General features: G+C 45.0%; 2 protein-coding genes across 6 annotated transcripts; one reads left to right on the top strand and one right to left on the bottom strand.

The window, feature by feature from the left end:
• Positions 1 to 739: 739 nt before the first annotated feature.
• Positions 740 to 11,269, bottom strand: LOC121713748 (ADP-ribosylation factor 3). Of its 4 annotated transcripts, XM_042098634.1 has the most exons (7): positions 11,104 to 11,269; positions 9,452 to 9,714; positions 8,618 to 9,102; positions 2,451 to 2,628; positions 2,211 to 2,321; positions 1,618 to 1,742; positions 740 to 1,423 (listed from the first exon to the last, which is right to left on the bottom strand). In XM_042098634.1, the coding sequence occupies exons 1-7, from the start codon at positions 11,175 to 11,177 to the stop codon at positions 1,262 to 1,264; spliced, it is 1,398 nt and encodes a 465-aa protein (XP_041954568.1). In that variant the 5' UTR covers positions 11,178 to 11,269; the 3' UTR covers positions 740 to 1,261. The 4 variants fall into 4 exon arrangements, with proteins under 4 accessions (XP_041954568.1, XP_041954570.1, XP_041954571.1 ...); XM_042098636.1 differs by lacking the exons at positions 8,618 to 9,102; positions 9,452 to 9,714; positions 11,104 to 11,269 and adding an exon at positions 3,789 to 3,822; XM_042098637.1 differs by lacking the exons at positions 8,618 to 9,102; positions 9,452 to 9,714; positions 11,104 to 11,269 and adding an exon at positions 3,599 to 3,744.
• wnt1 (wingless-type MMTV integration site family, member 1) lies at positions 9,789 to 19,700 on the top strand. Of its 2 annotated transcripts, XM_042098638.1 has the most exons (7): positions 9,789 to 9,945; positions 11,670 to 11,778; positions 14,066 to 14,416; positions 14,784 to 14,889; positions 16,791 to 17,044; positions 17,307 to 17,572; positions 17,825 to 19,700. In XM_042098638.1, the coding sequence occupies exons 3-7, from the start codon at positions 14,407 to 14,409 to the stop codon at positions 18,314 to 18,316; spliced, it is 1,128 nt and encodes a 375-aa protein (XP_041954572.1). In that variant the 5' UTR covers positions 9,789 to 9,945; positions 11,670 to 11,778; positions 14,066 to 14,406; the 3' UTR covers positions 18,317 to 19,700. The 2 variants fall into 2 exon arrangements, with proteins under 2 accessions (XP_041954572.1, XP_041954573.1); XM_042098639.1 differs by lacking the exons at positions 9,789 to 9,945; positions 11,670 to 11,778 and having other exon boundaries at positions 13,094 to 14,416.
• Positions 19,701 to 21,146: the final 1,446 nt, after the last annotated feature.

The following is a 21,146-nucleotide window of genomic DNA, read 5'->3' as shown; positions in this document are numbered from 1 at the left end:
ATACTCTTTGTGTGATAAGTACATACTCCCACTGAAATTAAAAAGTCAAATATCTGTAGGCTACAAGTGAATATGCTATTAGCAGTGTGATGATATTTCAACACTCTAGACCACATGCAACATCAGCAGAGAAGCAGACAAGCCATTGGGTAATAAGCCATCACTTGTGCTTGGCATTTTAATACTTGACTTAAGACCTAAAACCCTCACCATATAAAGGCCAAAGGAGCCATGTTCTAAGCTTGGAAATGGTGCTTAATTGGAAATGGTGCTTAATTATGCTATTTGGATCAAATGTTTCCTAAATGTAATGAATGGTATACTGTCCTTAAAATAAATAGTCTGCGGATTTATCAAATTCAAAATGTGTATTGAACCATCAACCCATTCGATACAAGAGAATGCACATCTACTTGTTGATACCTGCTGTATGATAATCTTTATATTTCCAAAGCAGAAAAACAAGAGCTGTTTACATAACAATATTCCCAACACATGGCTGTAGCCATCATAGAAAAATTGAAATGATGTTGGAGAGCATTCAAACATTTGTGGAATATCCACCACACAAGACCACAGCTCATCTCCAACCAACCCATCATTGATTGGGTTCTTGAGTTTGGTGGAGAGTCAAATCTTCGCTGAAGTGTCTTTTGAAAGGAAACGATCTAATTAAATGCAGTGAGACACAAGATTGTGTGAATTTAACCATATGCCAGAGATAGGAAATAGTCAGAAGTAGAATTAATAATTTTATATTGCACTGCAACAATGATTAATTTATGATAAACAAAAGAAAGCAAGACTGGGTGATTGATGAAAATGCTATTGTATTTCCTTTCCTTAGTTATTTGCAATTCGTTATAGCTTTCCTGACAAGCTGGAATGTTCTCAATTAACATTATACATTTGTTCAGAATCGCATAACAGTACATTACGATATAACGGTGGAAGCCAGCTTCTCAGATTCAAAATCTGAACAAAAGTAAACATCACAAACACCACAAAAACATCTCATTGTCATAATAGCTCCTTTGCACCTCAGATAGAGATAATGATGTCTATACAAGTCGGCTTAGCACAAAAGAAGAGGAGGTTAAGAGAGGAGTGAAGAGGGTCAGTTGTAAACTCCATTCTGGCCTCCCACCCCCCATCTCATCCTGTCAAGAGAGCAGGAAACTCCCATCAGCACTGCTTCTCTGCTGAGGCGCTGGCTCAGGGCTCTCCTCACCGCACTGCCAGCCTGGCAGGCAGGAAGGCCTCACTTCTTGTTCTTGAGCTGGTTTGCCAGCCAGTCCAGGCCCTCGTACAGGCCGTCGCCGCTCGTGGCACACGTGGCCTGGATGTACCAGTTACGGTGGCGCAGCGAGTGAAGGCCCAGCTTGTCTGTGATCTCAGCAGCGTTCATAGCATTAGGCAGGTCCTATTGGGCAACCAGAAAGGGTTTAAGAGAGAGAGAGAGAGAGAGAGTAAGTAAGGGCAAGAGCTCAAATAGGAAGAAGAATTATGTAGATGCTAAAAAGAGTCACTTCTGGCATCGTCAGTGTGCCATTCACAGCAAGTTTGGATCGCTCGTGTAGAGCTTGGAGTGACGGTAACACAGTGGAGCTCTCTTGCCTGTTTGTTGGCAAAGACCAAAAGCACAGCATCCCGGAGCTCGTCCTCTGCCAGCATCCGCATTAGCTCCTCGCGGGCCTCGTTCACCCGCTCACGGTCATTACTGTCCACCACGAAAATCAGACCTGGGAGAAACGCACAAGATGGGGCCACAAACATCTGGATGAAACCCATGACTCAATCCCTCTTGTCACTGATTCATAGATGACAGACTGTAATGACTGCTGAATGATTTAAATGTCAACAGTTTAAAGAGTTCAACCAAGTTTGTCATAGGTTGCATACATTTTTATAAATTATGGAACACTGACAGCTGACAGCAACTATATTGAATTTTATGGTGGCCATGCTCCAACAGTAATAAACAAAACTTTGGGACATTACACGACAAAAAGATGACAGATTTATCACATGCTGCAAGTGTTTGTGTCTTAATATGAATGTGGCACTCAAGTATCAGTCCGATTTCCCTGTCATTTGATTGCTCTGGACAATGGATCATCTATGGCCAACTCGTGTCATAGTTTCTGTCAGAAATAATGCAGCAATTCTGTTTTGGTGTCTAGGGGTCAGGTGAGCTCAGTTCCACCTACCCTGTGTGTTCTGAAAGTAGTGCCTCCATAAGGGTCTGATCTTGTCCTGGCCGCCGACATCCCACACTGTGAAGCTGATGTTTTTATACTCCACTGTTTCCACATTAAATCCTAGGCAGGGAAGGCACAGAGGTGTTGGAATTAATGTCTACGACCGAAACCGACCACAACCTTTCACCAATCAACACACAGCTATTGTTTGTGCTGTACTACTGTAGAGAGTCTTTAAGAAATCAATACCGATGGTAGGAATGGTTGTGACTATTTCGCCCAGCTTGAGTTTGTATAATATAGTTGTTTTCCCAGCCGCGTCCAGGCCAACCATCAGAATCCTCATCTCCTTCTTGCCAATGAGGCTCTTCAAGAGGTTGCCAAAAATGTTGCCCATGTTCACTGGCTGGCCTTCTCTGCAATAAGACTGAAGCATAAGGCAGCATTAACACTGCTATCCATGGTATTCGTTTTGTTTCCCTTAAATTGTTGTTGAGGTTAGGGCTCATGGACTGAATATGTAGTTCAAAGCCATTGTGCATATTATATTGTAATGCTGTCATTTTGCATTTAGGAAATGAGATAATTGCAGAATCATGGTGAAACATCACTCAGAATAAATGGATCACAGTGAAAAGAACAATATAATCATGCTACAACGACCAAACAGAGACAAAATTACAAGGATTATTTGCCTGTGGAAACATTCTTAGAATCAGTGACCCATGTATGAGAAGCAAGTCTGTGTGATCCATTTCATTGAAAAACGACAGTTTAAGACAACCCTTAAAGGCAATACTAGAATTTTGACATTAAACCTGAGACATTGGATTTTGTAAACTTGGATAGCATCCATCCAATCATGTTCCATTTTCCACCTCGTTCCCTTTCGCACTCCTCCACCTACCAAGGGAACAGCCAGAGAAACTTGTGAACCACAAAGTAGTTACCCTGGTGTGTTCAACCGCAAAAACATGTAGGTCACAACAGGCCATTTGCTGCTACTAAGGACATATTAACAGCTCGTTACAACACCCCAAGGGAAATTAAAAATGCACCTTAGCAGGCAGCTGACCTGACAAAACCTACCAACGCAATCTGCGCTGAATGAAGAAACGGAAAAAACATGACTGCTTTCAGGTTTGCTATCATCACACGTGCGTCCTGTGAGCTGAAGGAAAGGAGAAGGGTGTGATAAAGGTGACAATTCCAATGAGCGTGGATGGATGCTGTAAAAACGAAGTTTTCTCTCCTGGCAACCCACGATTGTAACCTAGAGAGGATGTGTGGCAATTCAGGGAAGAGCTAAAACATTTTCTATGGAGAAAAAACATCCACTGATGGAGGTATGTTTTTTGTCATGAATTGAGGTTTTAAAGGCTATGTATCATCCTCACCTTTCCACTAGTCACGACATCGTGAAGACGGCGAGGTGGCCTAGCGTAGCCTACATGTAGAGAACTTGCATTAATTTGCAAGGATACCGTGCTCAAAGATGAATAATGAATGTTTTACAACCTGTAATGTTTCCTCATCCTCCCCCTCACACTACTAAATTTGCCCATCTTATAGCGCAACCCGACTTACCTCTGACAGCGGCACTGGATGATAACTGGCAAGTCGCCACCGGCTGCTCTCGCGATGTATGTAAGACGCATTCATATGAGCGGAGGCTCGAGACTCTCGCGATACGGTGCTGCTGCTGCAACACCACATCTGTATAGTGAGGATGTAGGTGGGTACCAGAATTTACATTTCTGATTCTGAACTTGTTAGTAGTGAACATCAGTCTTCCAAATTCGTAATCGTCTAAAGAATCCAGCTTTTCCTCCTTACCCCACCACATCTCTCCCTCCATGATGGAAAGTCAGCCAGTTCACTGAGTGATTCAGGCACCCCACCAAATGTCACTAACATCAGCACCAGGGAGCATTTCTATTCTTCCTAAACCTAAACAGTCAGTTGGAAATGACGGAGGGCCAGAATTGGAGACATACACATATTGTAATAAATTATTCAGCCAAGACCAGACTTCATGAATAACTAACCTGCAAGATGTGCCAAATGTCAGGATTTGGCAGCCTAACATGTGTCAGGGGAGTAAGTGTTGAAAAACAATAGAGAATTGGGATTAAAACTGATTTACTTTGCAGAGGGAATGACACAAGAACATGTGTGGCATAGTTTGTTGAATTATGATTAGTGTTTGTTATGTGTGATTGTAAACAGTGGCCATAGACAGATTGCTTTAGGCCAGTAATGGCTTGAGTGAAGATAGGTCTTTTTAAGGTCTGCACCATGCAAATCATTAGAAGTTTCCCATTGCAGTGCTAATTCACAAAAGACAGACTCAGTAGCTGTTTTCTTACACACATACTTAGTTGTTTTTGTCAGTCCATGTGTTTTTCCTGTCAGTGATTATTTTCAAACCAAACTTTGCCTGACTTTGTCAGAAGCTCATGAATATCCACGGCATGTTTAACTCCTTTCAGACTTCCTTCAGCGTCGCCTGTGTCACCGCCTCTCGCAGACACATCGCAGTGATGCGTCAGAAGTGGCTCTCCCTCTGTCCCCTCACATGCCCCACCGGCTGTCAGTGGCTTTGTGATAGATGTGTTTATCAATTCGGCGGTCGAGGCCCGGGAGAGAAGGAGCGGAGCAGATGTTTGCAGCTGCACACCAGATTACGGGGTGGAGTGCTGAGTGGGGGATGGAGGGGGGTGGGTGGGTGGAGAGGGAGCGTGCCGTGTTTGTGTGTGTTGGGACCTTGCGGGGGTTACAGGGGGGTTACAGTGGGTAGGGGTGGCGGTAGGAAGACTTGAAGGGGGTGGGAGTGGGACTTATAATTTAAAGGAGCCCTTCCTCTGAAGTGCATGCCAAACTGAACCCCAGCAAACACAATCACAAGTCGGGTTGGTTATGCTTGCAGAACTAATGAGGGCTTGCACATTGCGGGAAGGGCTTTGATGTTCTGGGTAGCTGGCTCCTTGTGTTTTCTCTGTTTCTCCCTGTCCCACATCAAAAATGGAGGGAAGGCTGAAGGAGGAGACCAGAAGCAGATGTTTCCATACGGTTTACTTTTTTCGCCTTTGTTTTAATGTAAGCATATACAGTAGGTTTTGAATATGTGCATACCCGTATACAGCACAAATGTCTTAGATAGATAGATAGATAGATAGATCTATCTATCTATCTATCTATCTATCTATCTATCTATTCAAATGTTTTGAATGTCAGTTTGTCTGTCTCTGTCTGCCTGTCTAATCATTTCATCCTTTTATAATTTAAAGTGTGATATCTAAACAAATAACCACATCCATACACCACCAGAATTCCGATGTCCACCATCTCCATTCACTCTCTTTAATTTTGCGATGTCTGGTTGTCATTACTCCAGAGGCCGTCTGTGTGTGTTGCTTTGTATGTGTCAGTGGCATAGCACTGACAGGGGGGGGGAGAGGGAGGGTGAGAGAAAGAGAGAGAGGGAGAGGGAAAAAAAGAAAGAGAGAGGGAGAAAGAGAGAGACAGAGACAGAGGAAGGAGAGAGAGGTTGTTCAATCTCTCTGTCTCACACATGGGAGAAACAGCGACAGGAAATTCCCTTTTGCAGCAGCTCCAGGGTGAAATGATAAAGGAATGAAGAAATGCAAACCAGAGATCCAGCACTTTATCATTCCACACCACTCTCTCACTCTCTTGCTCTCTCTCTCTCTCCCCCCTCTTTTATTGTCTGCCTAAATACTATGAGGGGCAAGCTCAGCAGAGCCACTGGGACAGTCGCTCTTTTACATTCCTCTAAGGGGCACTTCCCTTAGCGAACGCAGCCACAGAGCACATTAACTGGCAGCGGCGGGCCTATTGCAGCCTGAGTGTCTGTGAGATAGTCAGGGCTGTGTGCATCTGAAAGGGCGCGTTGGCGCACTCCACCCCTGCATAGATGTTAGCATTGTGCTAATGAGGCGAGTCGCCGAACAGGGACTCTGCCGAACACACACTGGCTTCAGTCTGTACCACTAGCAGCTGCAGCAGCGGCAAGGACAAGCCGTTCTAGCCAACACATGGCGCAGTCTGCACTGGCTATGAGTGCTGTGCAGCTGATCCCCTCGCAGCAGCACACCACAAAGACTGGCATAATCACCCAGCGTCTCCGCAGAGATACCCAAAGGCCTGCCGGAAACAGTAGCCCCTCGCCTCGCGATCCCTCCCAAAAAGGCACCCATCTTCAGCGCACATCTGTCAGAGCCATAATCCCCAATCCCCCCTGCTCCACAGCCATCACGTTTGTTTCTTATTCAGCAGTGCATGTGTTTTTATATGAAAGTCAAATGCAAGTGATTGTGAAATTGTGTCTAAAAAGCTTTTTATGTAAGTTTTGGTTAACGACAGGATGTCAGCATTTTAAGTTCACACACACACACACACACACACACACACACACACACACACACACATACACACACACACACACACACGCACACACTCACACACACACAGTTATCTTGCATACAGTCCAAGTAGCGACAGCTCAAACAGAAAAGTTGTATAGACAATATAATTATGTAAATTCACTATAAAGCTCTGGAGAAAAAATGGAATATGATTGTTACCACTTTTGCAATTCTCTAAATGCAATTTGACACAGCATTTGGGAGATTAAAAGTCTTCCATCATTGCATTAACTTCTGGCATCCACGAAGATCCAGCAGTCGTCCCACATCCCTCCCCCCATGAAACAATATGTATCTGTTTTTAATTTGATGTAGCCAAAGAAATCTCCAAGAAACAAAAGTGCTTCCTTCACACTCTGTCTTGCTTTGTAGGTAAGTCCTCAGTTTCAGCTCTCGCTGTTAAGAGTTCAAGCTGGGGTGGCATATCCATTTTTATAATGGTCCTGCAAGGTTCACTTGCTCCAGTTAAGCCATTAAGGAGTGGTATATCCATTGTCCACTGCCACACTGTTGGCCTTCAGCTAATGCTGAGAATGGTACCAGTTCACCATCCAAAAAGACATGCTTGGGCATAATTATCTGCTCTCATAAATGGTTGCAGAAATTGCCAAAGCAGAAAGAAATGTTATGAGTATACGTTTTCACATATGTACACAGGACTTGAAAACTGTGGTGGTGGCCACTCTGTTAAAATAATAATCTGTTCCTGCTGTTGTGCGTTGTTTTGGAGAAGAATGCAGATGGCTTTTGGGGCATTTTCATGGCTGAAAAGCTCAAGTCCAAACAGGCGAAGAGAAAGACAAATGACATGAGTCACCCCCTCCTCAATCTCTGACTTGGCATTTCGAGAATAACAAGAGCAACACAAAGAAAATGGATCCCAGATGATGGGATAAAACAAGCGGAGAGGCGAATAAACAGATACTGTGGGAGAGTAACACGGGAGGGATCATACACGCTCCCCGTCTCAAATAAAGTCATAAGTCAGGGATGAGGGACGTCTGGGTGGCTGAGTGCACCATGAGCCAGGAGGGTACATGGGCGCACATTGCCTCCCCTTTCTTCCCTCCGGCCAGAGCTGTTGATTCCTCAAAGGCTCCTGGCCACCCGCCTTACTTGCAGACGTTGACCCAGTCGGTGACACGGCACTCCTCGCACAGCACGTAGCAGCACCAGTGGAAGCGGCAGTGGCAGCGTTCGCTGCGCGTCTGCTTGAGGATGTTGTGGCCGCGGCCGCAGCACAGCGAGTCGCAGCCGTCCATGCCAGGGCTGCTCTTGTTGCAGATGCGCCCGTGCGTGCCCGGAGAGTCCACGGCCGCGTCCGGCTCACAGAAGTCCGGCGACTTCTCGAAGTAGACCAGCTCGCGGGACAGCGTACGCCTACGGCCGCTGTTCAGGTTGGATCCGGCGGCGCTGTTGCCGGAACCGGTGGCAGCCACGACGCGAGGGTTAAACACCCCGCTGTTCTTGTTCTGGGAGTTGATGAAGACAGCTGACAGGAACTTCTCCCGCAACAGAGAGCTCACGAGTCGGAACTCTGGTGACACGTACCAGCAGGTCTTGAACTGGCAGCTGCCTGACGTGCCATGGCATTTGCACTTCCTCTTCATGTTGTCAGTGACTATCTGTGCAAAGAGAGATGGCAGTTTGTGCTTAAAACACGTCCCAACTGGCAGAGCTGCAAATCAGCTCAGTGGGGACTAATTTTGCATGACAAGCACTGAAAGATAACAACAACAGTCAAAAGACACAACAACCATAAATGCAATCCAAACACTCAACATCAATTATGCCTCTCACAGATGTGTCACTCTCTGATTTTATAGGCCCGCCATGATTTGATATAAAAATACTCCGGGTGACAGATTAAAAACAGAAATGTTATGTGAGCTGTGAGGAAAAATGTTTATGACATGACAGAGATACACACTGGATTCTCACAGAGCCCATCATGCTCTCTGACCACACCTGTCGACCGACGCGGCTGTTGTGGATCCTCATGCGGGCGTGGATGTCCCTTGGGGAGCCCCGCGAGTCCAGCCAGTCTCTGGAGAAGCGCACCCCGAAGCGGGCGTCGTGGCTGCAGCCGCCCCACTCCCAGGTGTCCTGGAGCGAGGCCACCTCCTCTGGCAGAGGCTTCAGCAGGGTGGAGGGGTGTGCCGCGTGCAGGGCAGCGGACACCGACGCAGCGCCCTGGTGGTGCGGAGGGATGTACCCGGGCTGGTGCCCTCCTGCGGCTCCCCCTGCCGCCGCCGCCGCCATGCCCACACCGGCGCCCCGCTGCAGGGTCTGCAGCTGGAGCTGCGTGAGCTTCAGGCGGATCTTATCGTCGTCGAGGCGCCGTTTGGCCTCGCAGCCGCAGCCGCGGAGCTTGCCCATGCTGCAGGCGGACGCCACCGAGTGGGCCACGCCAGCCGCCAGCAGGGACAGGGTGAAGGCACTCTCACGGAAACCTGCACGGGAGAACATTCTCATGTTAGACAGTCAGCACGCTCACGCACACACACACACACACACACACACACACACACAAAGCAGCTCATAACACCACAGGCATGACAGCACTGCAGGGAATCTTGGCATTTCCAGTGATCCGTGTGTGCTCTCTTTCTCACACACCATTTGTCTGTCTCATCCCTCCATTTTATTCCCCTAATGTGTTGAATATACTTCCACAGTCATAAAAAACACACTGCCTGGCATCCATTTAGCTCTTGCGTAAAACCATCCATGCATGCTTCCCATTATATGGCAGTGACGAGGATGACTCCAGTTACTCCCTGGTGCCCTGCGTTGACTCACCCCGGTTGAGGATGGCACTGTGGAGGGGCAGCTTGCCGTGGCTCTCCAGGGATGAGCAGTTCCAGCGCTGGTCCCGGAGCTGGTGCTGGCACTCGTGGATGGCCACCTGAATGCCCTGCAAGGCCGAGGCGGTGACGTCGGGGCTGCGCATGCACAGGCGCATCTGCCGCTTGCTCAGGCCGGCCAGGCGCAGGCACACGGCGTTGGGGGTGAGCACCGGCTCTCCTGCCATCTTCAGGCCGAGGATGTCATTGCACAGGACCCTGCAGGGAGCACAGAGGGGCAGCAACACTGTTATCACGCAGGCCAGAAGTTGGGAATGGGACAGGCGGTCTGACTCTGTCAGCAGTAGTAGGCTTGTTTGTTTTGCTGCTTTATTGTTTATAACAATGCACTGAAATGTCTTCAAGGCTACAATGTGGATTGGCCAATCGAGACATTTAGGTGGGTTGGAAATTGCTTGCTGACAAGACAAGAAATGGCAATATTTTCACGTAAGTAGAACCTTTTGTTGTACCAACATTACTGATACCATTAACAAAATAATGTAGTAAACACGTAAATCTAAATGATAAAAAACAAAATAGAATGCATCTGGTGAAACAGAGATATTATGTATAACACTGCTATTTTATGCAGTCTACTTCAAGAAATTACGCACAAAATTTGCAATTTCTCATGTCAAAAAAGTCAAAATTCTTTGCCAAGACTGCAATTTATGCTGGTGTGGAACAGTGAATGATGTGTTCTCACAGCACAGGGCAAAAAAAAAACCTTGGAAAACAACTCCCTTGAAGGATTTTTATGCATGTGCTTTCAGTTGTTATGGGAGATTACATGAGAGAAGTGATCGCCAGCATCACAATTACTAACAATAATTTTTGTGTTCTTTTATCACCATCCCTTGGATACTTAAATAGGGGACATGACCCTAAGAGAGACAGTGAAAACAAAGCTCTTGGGCATTCCAAATCTCTGGTTCTCATCACTTTACTGGCAATGGAATTTGACGTTTTAGCTGAACAATAATATAAAAATCTGAGAAGAGGCCCCCTAGATAAAGTGTGATATCAAAAAGCCCAACACATTTATAAACTTCATGTCCACCAGTATTTCTGGGGGTTAAGAGAGAGACCGGCATGTCCTTAATCATCCTGTTTCCTGATACATTCAGGGCTGATGGTTTTCATTAAGTGTGTGTGTGTGTGTGTGTGTGTGAGAGAGAGAGAGAGAGAGAGAGAGAGAGTGTGTATGTGTGTGTGTGTGTGAGAGAGAGAGAGAGAGACTGCTGAAGAGTGTGTGAGAGAGAGAGAGCTTAGCATGTGTACTTTGGTAAACTGTTAGTTTGCTCATCATGATCACACTAATGATTAATTATTTTAATATCGCTATGAATGAACATCAGTGGACAGAAAGACCAAGGAGACAAAAGGTGATAGAAATAAAACTGTTGTGGTTAGAAATTCTGAGCTACAGCAGTGCCCTGCGTACCTGTAAACCTGCAGATATTAACGCAGAAAGTATCGCCCCATCAGATATTATTCAGTGAAATGTGACATTATTGATATGACGAGCATACCCTTAAACCCCTACGACGTCCTTGTTAAATAAGAAACGAGGAAACAGTAGTCCACATTGATAAGCCTACTTACGTGAAGGCAGGTGACAGAATTGCAGCAGCAAAAATCAAGATGCGTTCCAAACGGCGTTTATATGGCAAATCCATGGCGATAAGCACCTATCTGGGCGTGACATTAAAACACCGGTGTGATAATCGATATTTACGATGAATCTGGCAGGCAGAACATCTATGGTCGCTTCTGGAGAGCGCAGAGAGTGAAGTTCGAGCCCGAGCGGGCAGTGTAAGCTGGGACGAGCGCATGACAGTGAAGAGGAGGGGGAAAAACGAGGGAGGGGAAACACCGCCTCGAGCGGTTGTTTTCAAACGAATGATAGAGTGCAGCCATCAATTACACGATGCTATGCCCAATTAACAGATAAACCTCTCAATATCACACTTGTCAAAGTTTCAGTCACGACGATTTGCCTTTGCAGACATGGGCTGTATAAACCAAGCATATAGCTGAACAAACATGTCATAGTTGTTACTTACCAAAACGGACTGGGATACCCCTTTTAAGTGTCTTCTCGTCTGATTGACAGTAAAACCCCATGTTTGATTGTAGGCATGTTTTCATTTTCCCCCCTTAAACAACAGGGAGCCGGCAGAAGGCAGGCGTGTGGCTGGCTCCGCTTGTGGCGCAAGAACAATATCTCCCACCCACTCACTACAGCGACCATGCCTCGCTTTAACTAAAGGACTACAGGTAGGGTTGTGTTAGCATCACTGAGTTATGCTGTAAATACATATATTTCCTATTAAGTGTAAATTATTCACTTTCTTTGATCAACAATGACTAAAAATGTGTTTTTACTGCATCTAATTGTATTTTTACCGTGTCAGAAACCTCTGGGTGTAGCGGGCAGGCTAGGCTTTAGATGTTACCTTTACAAGATTTAAACTCTAGTTTCAAATACGCACCTTATCTTATTCTGTATTTTTAAGCTTCTGACCCCATCAAGATAAGTGACGCCTTGACCTGTAATTCACACAAAGAACGTTTTAAAAAAAACGGGAAACGGTGAACCAGATGATTTCTTTAAAATTAATTTTGATATTCAGTTAATGTGTGTTGAATGATGATTATTATTTAGTTATTTGTTATTGAATAAGACATGCGTAAATGTGTCGCTTATGACAAGCCGACGATGGACAGGTTTGGAGAGGACAACTCTAAGCGCAGGTGAATAAGCCTACTATCGCGACAGGTCAGAGCAGACAAGGTATACCTTGACATTATTTGAAGTCAAGTTATGCTTGGAACCTTGAAATATATTTCTACATTTCCATTTCCTGGAATGTTTCAGTGTTGTTGTAGCCTTTGCAATTTGGCCAACATGTCATACAATTAAGTTAAAACCTTGTAGAAGCGCTCGCATAAAAAAAATCTTATCTGACAAGCTATTCTTCATTTAATCTCCACCATGCCCTTCTCTTAGATGTGGCAATGAAAAGTGCATTAGCATTTTGCCTTGGCGTGTATATCTAAGTGGCTTAAAAAGTGATTTGAAGTTGATTTGTATATAAAAGGCATCTCTTTAACCGGATTGCCTCTCTAATCTGCTCCGCGTCGCTTGACTGCTTCAGGAAACCAGCACCCTCAAGAGCTGGGAGTAAGCGTAGGATAGCAGTCATTAAAGGCCCTTAACAAAAGAACACTTCCTTAGCCATTTGCCTTAAACCTTCTGAAAACCTGAAGACGCGCAAACCCGCTTGTGTGTGTGTGTGTGTTTGTGTGTGTGTGTGAGAGAGAGAGAGAGAGGGGGGGGGGGAGAGAGAGAGAGAGAGACACCAAAGCAATACCATAATTTTGTGGATGACATATGCTTCATATCAGTCTGCTAAGGAACAAGCTGACATAGGATAGGCTACACTATACGATGTAAGGCTACATAGGCCTACAGTAAAGCACTAACATATTAAACTAAACTATTTATCTCAGGCAGGTCTGCAAATAGACAATAATATACTGATCCTGGCCGTGATGCCTTCTGATAAAGATTTCAGATTGGTGATTCGTGATGTGGCCCGTGCCATCGCTCCGCTGGTCACAGCCTGCGTTCGAGGGAGGTCTGTTGTCCAGATGTTGGAACGTTTTTTTATTTTTTATCTTTATGCTCTCTTTTCTCTTCAGTGTCATTCCTCAGACTCACTGAGCAAATGGTACATTTTACAGTCGTCAGTTCATGATTTCCCTCTTTTGGTATCTAGTTTTAACCCTAAATGCAAAACAAAGTTAAATCAGTAATTAAAAAACTAGTGTATTGGGGTTTGATACATTTATATTGGTCTTGCATGTCCTGACCACACATCCTGTTTTAGTACAAATTTAAACTCGAGGTTGTTTTTATGGGGTTGTCTTATTGTTGAAAACCAGCCACAAATGTGTGCGTGTAAACTGACATGTGTGTGTATACTGACGTGTTTGTCAAAGACCATGGATGAAAAAAAAACGATTTTCGCAGTGTAAACTGGGACCGGGCAGGAGAGAAATTTGGTCATTCGTTTGCATGCGTAAAGACATTGGTTTTAGCTAGAGAAAGAGGGAGGAGACGCGGTTAAGGGAGTAATCCAACCACTCCGGGTAAAAAGGACAGATTAGATGTTTCATATTCCGCCGTTACTGTACTGTGCCGAGACACCAACTGCGCGCAAGGCATTGGAACGACATCCTGTGTGCACACCCACAACCATGCACACATTTTTTTCCCGGAGGAATAAATTCACTTGATACATTGTAGCCAATGTGGAAGAGTTAAGACGGAATCACGGTTTCTCAAAAGAGCAAATTCATTTATCCATAGAAGATCAGTGGATTTTTTTGTACAACTGATTGACGACCGACTTCCTGAGTAATATGTTCAACTTGCTTGGTGGATCCTGTTCTTTCCCTCCTCATTCTCCTCTATCCCTCTGTTCATTTTTTGTTTTCTTTATTCATTGTACCCTATGAGGAGAATTAACCTATCCCTCCTTTCAATCCTATTCAAAAGCGGCAGGGAAAAAACAGAGGGAGATGGGAGCAGCAAATCCCTTTTTTATTCCACTTGTTGCGCTCAATAAGTGAAGAATGTGTCGCCTATCAGTCACCGAGGGGATCAAGTCTACAGGACGATCCCACGCGATCAATGGCTTGTACAGAGCATCAGTGAGATAGAGAGAGAGAGGCAGACAGGAGAAGCGGCAGCAGCAGCAGCAGCAGCAGCAGCAGCGGCAGCATCCCTCCTGAGACCTCTGGTTAGAGCCGAAGATTCTCTGACTCGCACGCTTTGAAGCATTTTACCACTTTTTCTGCATATGCGGACAATTTCCTTCGTTTGAAGATTTTTTTGGAATGTGGAGTGGTAAGTTGGTTTATCTTAACCATTACCTGATATTTAATGAAAAGCGGGTGTTTGAAGAAATTGTATCACATTTCAGTTTAAGAGGCCAGTGGATGATCAGATCATGCGTTTCGTCAATCTGTAAATAAATAAATAGCCCGAGCGCCATAAGCGATAACATGTTTCTGACACGTGTGTCAGTCAAAACACCTTTATTGATCTATTTTTACGTGTTTTGGGTAACTTAATCTATAAAGATACTTTGCAGGCCTCCACATAAGTAGCTAGCCCATCAATTTACCACGACTGATAAAATATAGGCTACATTTTTTCAGGATTTGCCTTGATGAAGATAATTCATGTTTTGTATTTTATTCTCTTCTTTGAGATATCATGCGTATACTCGCACTGCTCCTCGGGGTTAAAGCCGCTTGCGTCCTGCTGGTCTCATCGGTCCCTGGCACGGGAGCGGTTAACAATAGCGGCCGATGGTGGTGAGTTAATATGTGATGTATTCATTCTACACGGCCCATTCATATAGCTATGTTTTACGCACGCGTATGCCATAAGCTGCTAGTATGTGCATGTAGTTGGGTATCGCTACTTTGTGTGAGAGAGAACGCAGTCAGTCCATAAGCGATTGTAAAGCTAAATCTACAATTTCCCAGATGTTTAGGCTAGGCTATAGCATATTGAAATGGAATGATATAATGATAGCTAGCCGGTCTGTTTTCTAGGCTATGGGCTACTGCTTAGTTTGCGGGTAGCTGTTCAAAAACATGTGCGCCCTAAGGATGCTTATTCAAAAACATTTAAACTCCACTTAATCTCTCATTTAAATGTCATATGTATTTCGCATCCCATAATATATAGGCATATTTTTAACAGGTTATCAAAAATTCAACAACAGCTAAACACCCAAACAGCAACTTGATCACAAGTGCCCAAGATGTCTCAGGATAATCTCTTAATGAATTAAAAAAATGTGAATATGTTTAATATTTAACCTACTATTTAGTCCAGATTTAGAAAGAGGTTAAGACCATGTTTATTTACAGCGACTGCGCTCTCTCTCCCCCCCCCTCTCTCTCTGTTTCCCTCGCCCTGTCATTTTGACAGTGTGGCTTGAACACGAGACAACATTTTTTAGTCCAATGTGGGATAAATTAAATGTGGATTTATTTCATGGCTGAAAGCATTTCCATTCCAGGTCGTATTGAGGGTCATATTCTCGTAATGTGCTGAACACTCCAGTGTAGGTTAAATTGTAGTAGTATTCAGCACTTGCCCATGTCTGGGTATGTTAATAATCTAATAAGCCAGAATGTGTGGAATATTATGTTTATGATTTTAAAAATGCAGTAGTATTGGATTGAAAATAAACAGAGTAGCCTCAAACAGTCCCAGAGCCCACATGTATCAAGAGTGTCAAGACGTCATTTATCTTCCCACCCACTCTGCCTCGGCGCTTTTGCAGTGCGTGCGAGGAAACCCGTGCGGGGAAGAGTCGTTAAGTGGGGTCCTGTGACAATCATTGTCTTTGATAAGGATGAATAGATATAACGTTTGTTGCAGTCTTTTAAACTTTGCTGAACATATTAAGGGGGAAATAAATAATTTATACAGAAAGCAAGAGGGAACTGGGTCTCAAAAAGTATTAAAAATGCGATAATTGTGACCTGTAAGTCAGTGGACGTAGATCGACATTCTGATGTTGGCTACTTAGAGATGTTAATGCTTGAGCAATAAGAACAGTATATTTTGAATTTGTAATATAGCAAAAATCTGTATGAGTTGAATGTTAAGACCTCAAGCAAAATGGGATTAATTAATCTCAGTGATGTCAATTCGTTTGTACTGGATACAATAAACAGGCACACTAATGAATTATAAAGGTCGTCAAACGGTCCTTGGATGATTGAAATAGGTCTACCACGTACATCCTGTAAGCCTATATGACGCATAATTATGCTATTACAACACAGTAACAGCCCTGAGGTCAAGGTTAACAAGCAGTTTCCTTATTTTTATTATTTTTGTGGGCAGTCATGATCCATCATTTTTGCCATGCCGATTGTTTTTGTCCTTTCTAATAAGCAAATTCCCACCAGGCAATTACTTTGTTTACAGCAAGTTCTCAGTGTCTGCATGCAGATATGTGCCACATTTTCTAATGTTGTTTTTATTCAGGGAAATCAACAATGAATATTTTAATGAGTGGAAGCAATGCTATATGAATTCATTTCCAAATGACTCAAATTTAATGGCCATTGGCACCAGGTTGTTCCAGCAGCTTAGGGAACGGTAAAGGTCAGCTCCATACGAGGTGTGAGACACACGCAGCTTATCGCCAGCCTCCTTCATCTTGCCCCTTTTTTCCCCTTCTCTCTGGCAGGGGGATTGTGAATGTTGCCTCCTCAGCCAACCTCCTCACCAACTCCAAAAATGTGCAGTTGGTCCTGGACCCCAGCCTGGCTCTGCTCAGTCGTCGCCAGCGCAGGCTGATTCGGCAGAACCCTGGCATCCTCCATGCCATCGTAGCGGGCCTGCACACGGCCATGAAGGAATGCAAGTGGCAGTTCCGCAACCGCCGCTGGAACTGCCCCACCACCCACAGTCCCACCGTCTTCGGCAAAATAGTCAATCGAGGTAAGGTGGCCTCCACCCTCCCTGGGCTGCTGCTGCTGACATCATGAGGCTTTGCCAGAGCTGCATGCAGGGCTGTTCTGAATCTGTTGTGTGCTTTAAGGGGGGGAGAGAATGGAGCAAAGCATTGATTTAATTCCCCCCCCCCCCCCAATAAATAAGGGGGTAATTGTGTGCAGAGTTATTTTCGCCCCAGCTTTATACCTATTTAAAACGCACTCAGTTTGGGCACACTGAGGAAACATTTCTGCTGTTGTTGTGGCAGGTTGCCGAGAGACGGCGTTTGTGTTTGCCATCACGAGCGCGGGCGTGACTCACGCGGTGGCGCGCTCCTGCTCCGAGGGGGCCATCGAGTCGTGCACCTGCGACTACCGACGCCGCGGCCCCGGGGGCACCGACTGGCACTGGGGCGGGTGCAGCGACAACGTGGACTTCGGTAGGATGTTCGGCCGCGAGTTTGTGGACGCCAGCGAGAGGGGCCGGGACCTGCGCTACCTCACTAATCTGCACAACAACGAGGCCGGGCGACTGGTGAGAGACTCAAACGCACAGCAGCGCGCACCGCAGAGCTCTCCTTCTCTGTCTCTTTCTCACCGCTCCCTTTTTTGTTTCCCTCACAATTCTTTCAACTGACTATCCCTATCCCTCCAGGCCTTTGTTTGCCTGAAACACTTCTCTCTTAATCTCATTTATTTGCAAGTTCCCCATCGGTTTTAGTCCCCTCACCCGGGAGACATGTGAGATAATCCTCTTTGCCCCCCTCCCCACCCCCTTCTGCTGCAGACGGTGTCCTCAGAGATGCGGCAGGAGTGCAAGTGCCACGGGATGTCCGGCTCCTGCACCATCCGCACCTGCTGGATGCGGCTCCCTAGCTTTCGGACGGTCGGCGACATCCTCAAGGACCGCTTCGACGGCGCCTCCCGCGTGGTCTATGCCAACAAGGGCAGCAACCGGGCCTCGCACCGGGCTGAGCCACGCCACCTGGAGCCCGAGAACCCAGCGCACAAGCCACCCTCGGCCCGCGACCTGGTCTACTTCGAGAAGTCACCCAACTTCTGCTCGCATGGCGGCAAGACGGGCGTACACGTCACCTCGGGCCGGACATGCAACAGCTCGTCGCCGGGGCTGGACGGCTGTGAGCTGCTCTGCTGTGGCCGGGGCTACAAGACCCACACGGAGAAGGTGACGGAGAGGTGCCACTGCACCTTCCACTGGTGCTGCCACGTCAGCTGCCTCAACTGCACCAGCACCCAAACTCTGCACCAGTGTCTCTGATCAGAGCTGGAGTCGAGAGGAGATGAACAATAGCGGCTAGTGCTGTGCTCTGATGTCCAACAACCTGGAACAGGACTATGGGTTGTATATTTAAAAGGTTACATTGAGTAGATTAAGTCAATGGTTTTGAGGTAGAAACTGGGTGACTGTCAATAGTGCAACGGAAAAAAAAACTATTCAGCCAGGTTGTGGGTAATCACAAGTGGAAGCATTCACAAGAGTGTGTGCTTACGGAAAAACAGGAAGAGGTCTTTTTTGGAATTGACTTATATTTTGGGTTGAGAAGAGCTGTTGTGTTTATCCAATCTTATCGGGTTATTCTCAGTTTGCATGCCCATTATTGTGAGGGAATTTCATGCGGTTATAATCAACAGGAGATGTACAAAGTTTTCTCCAGCAACAAGCGCGCCTTACACTTTATCATATCCGTGTCATAGAGGCAAGAATGCATTTCCTAGACAGACTGATTGATATGACCATTTCCTAGACTACTGTGTGGCTTTCTCGGCCCACTGGAAATGATTAAATGCTTGCTTCAACTTCCCAACTGCTCTTATCAAGCCAAAAAAGGGATGAGAACCACTATGTATATTAAGGTGCTCCAAGACCAGGGTAGGGAGAGACAGGGTACTCGAGGGATGGGCAGGGCAGAACGGGTCTAACTCTAAAAACAGTCTGAGGCAAAACTCTCTCCTCGTCCTGTTTGTCTTCATACCAGCCGTCGTTTTTACACCCCCTCTCCCCAAGTGTCTGATAGTTTGGGCAGACCAAAAAAAAAAAAAGAAAAAAATCTAAAACTGGAGGGGAAAAACTGGACACAATGTCTGACAGATGTTTCTGTGGCCACAGAGCCACAAGCATGTTCTCTTACTCTGACGTAAGAAACTCGCGCAAGACGGCAGTTATTTAAGTTATCTGTGATTTGTTTTCTTTTGCTGCAGTTCTTCAATTCTCACATAAAACTGTGTGAAGTGCATCTCCCGGGAAGCGCTGTCATCTGCCCGGCTAATAGGCTGGGAAGCTGCACAGCTTGGCCAGCCTCTTCTGTTTCCCCATTCCAGCAGGCCATCTTTGTGTAGGGTCCTCTCTTATGGGAGCTGTTTCTAATGCGTCTTATCCATCTCAGTATTTAGCATGCTGTGGCACCAGACCCAGACGGGGCACGGTGGACAAGCTTCCCTTATACGCAAACAAACAAGAGACAAATCTAAAATGGAACTTAGACTTTAACAATAAAATGAAATCATTTGAATGTAGTTTAAATACACTGAACACACTGTAGCGACAAATTCATATAGAGTTTAGATTGGTGGTATGGTTGGGCTATATCTATGGCGAGATAATGGAGAGTGAGCGTAGTATGTCTGAGTCATTAGGTAAACAGCCAAGCAGAAAGTACCCAGCTTACCTGAGCTATACACATCAACAGGTGAGGAAGAAGAGGACATTTCACAAGGACTGGAATTCAGTGACGTGATATAACCACCCAAATGGATTAGAAAACTGACACATTTGGTGGCAAGAAAAAGATAATCCCTTGTCCCAGTTATGTTTACAGGAGACAGACTATATGTGTAGCTTTTGCACATCAGGAACAAATGGTCAGACATCAACCATAAGAGTGACCATGTTTAATATCAGCTTACAGAACCAAAATGTAAATAACGTATAAAATATATATTTATGCTGATGTGACATGCAATGTGGGGGAGATGTTAAAATTAAGACAGTAAGGGATAAATCTTTATTGTTCTTACCAGTGAAGGGATATGTTCTCGATTAAGTTTGCGATAACTTAACAAATATCAAAAGTGAATCAAACTGACTATTTTCAAGTTGTGACCAAATATATGTAAGCAACATGGCTTTCCTGCCTACCTGCCCTGTTGGCTTTTTAACAACTGTGTTTTACATGCACTGAATATTATCTTTTTTTCTTCTTGTAAATAAGAAATATTTATTACTGTATGATGGATTTTATACTGTTAGGAAAGAGTTAAATACAAAGTATTTTAGAGCTTTAAGTTGAACCTGTTGAATAATTAGACAAAGGCTTTTGTTGTTTTCCAATAGTTTAATAGAACAATAAAATTTCTATTTTCATTTACGTCTTGTCGCTGAAATCTTTATTTTACGACTACATTGACTTATTCATGTTTAAAGTAGTGTGAGTCTCCGTTTTAGATCCAGTTTAATGGATATATTTGAAATTACTATCATTCATATCCCTGTCTCCATAGGGAATTTGAAAATTAATACAAATCTTATCCTTGGAAACATTTGGTATTATTATTTTCCCATACTTTGTCTTCCTTCTTTTTTCATCTCTCCTCTCTTCTGTTGGTCACCAAAATTCTTTTTACATTACACTCAGGCCCTCTTGATAAATCTGCACAACACAAATGTAGACGTCTTTATCTGGGTGTTCCAGAATCAATAAAGTGAAAAGCGTAATAACTAATATATGCAGAATCAATCACACCAGAAAAAGCACAAAAGCAGCCTTTGCCTCCAACTCTTCACCCTACAGTCCAAGCCCTCAGCTCCATAGGAACCACAGAGGAATCTCTGGGTACTGGGCTACATAGCCCCTATTATATATGTTTTTACAACACCAAATGTTTTGCTTCATTTACTTAATGTCGGAAAGAAATAAAGAAATAGTAAAAGGAGTAATGAAAGCCTGCAGTTCCACCCCACCCCCTCACCCCCGACCGCCACTCCTCCTCCCTGTCCCCCCTGCCTCCCCCGACTCGCACCCCTCCGCCCCTGGCAGGCGAGCGCGACCACAGAAGTTTGGAAGTGCTGAGGCAACTCTCCCCAGCCAGCC

This window comes from Alosa sapidissima, chromosome 7 (genome assembly GCF_018492685.1).
Source record: "Alosa sapidissima isolate fAloSap1 chromosome 7, fAloSap1.pri, whole genome shotgun sequence".
NCBI lineage: Eukaryota > Metazoa > Chordata > Actinopteri > Clupeiformes > Clupeidae > Alosa > Alosa sapidissima.
The sequence above is the reverse complement of the archived record's forward strand: the minus strand, read 5'-3'. Positions and strand labels throughout refer to the sequence as shown.

Coding starts and splice junctions, on each gene's coding strand:
- LOC121713748 (XM_042098634.1), bottom strand. CDS start 11,177: ATGGATTTGCCATATAAACGCCGTTTGGAACGCATCTTGATTTTTGCT. Junction 2,629..8,617: donor ACAGCCGCGTCGGTCGACAG/GTGTGGTCAGAG, acceptor CTTATGCTTCAG/TCTTATTGCAGAGAAGGCCA. Junction 2,322..2,450: donor CACAACCATTCCTACCATCG/GTATTGATTTCT, acceptor TTCCCTGCCTAG/GATTTAATGTGGAAACAGTG.
- wnt1 (XM_042098638.1), top strand. Junction 14,890..16,790: donor AACAATAGCGGCCGATGGTG/GTGAGTTAATAT, acceptor TCTCTCTGGCAG/GGGGATTGTGAATGTTGCCT. Junction 17,573..17,824: donor ACAACGAGGCCGGGCGACTG/GTGAGAGACTCA, acceptor CTTCTGCTGCAG/ACGGTGTCCTCAGAGATGCG.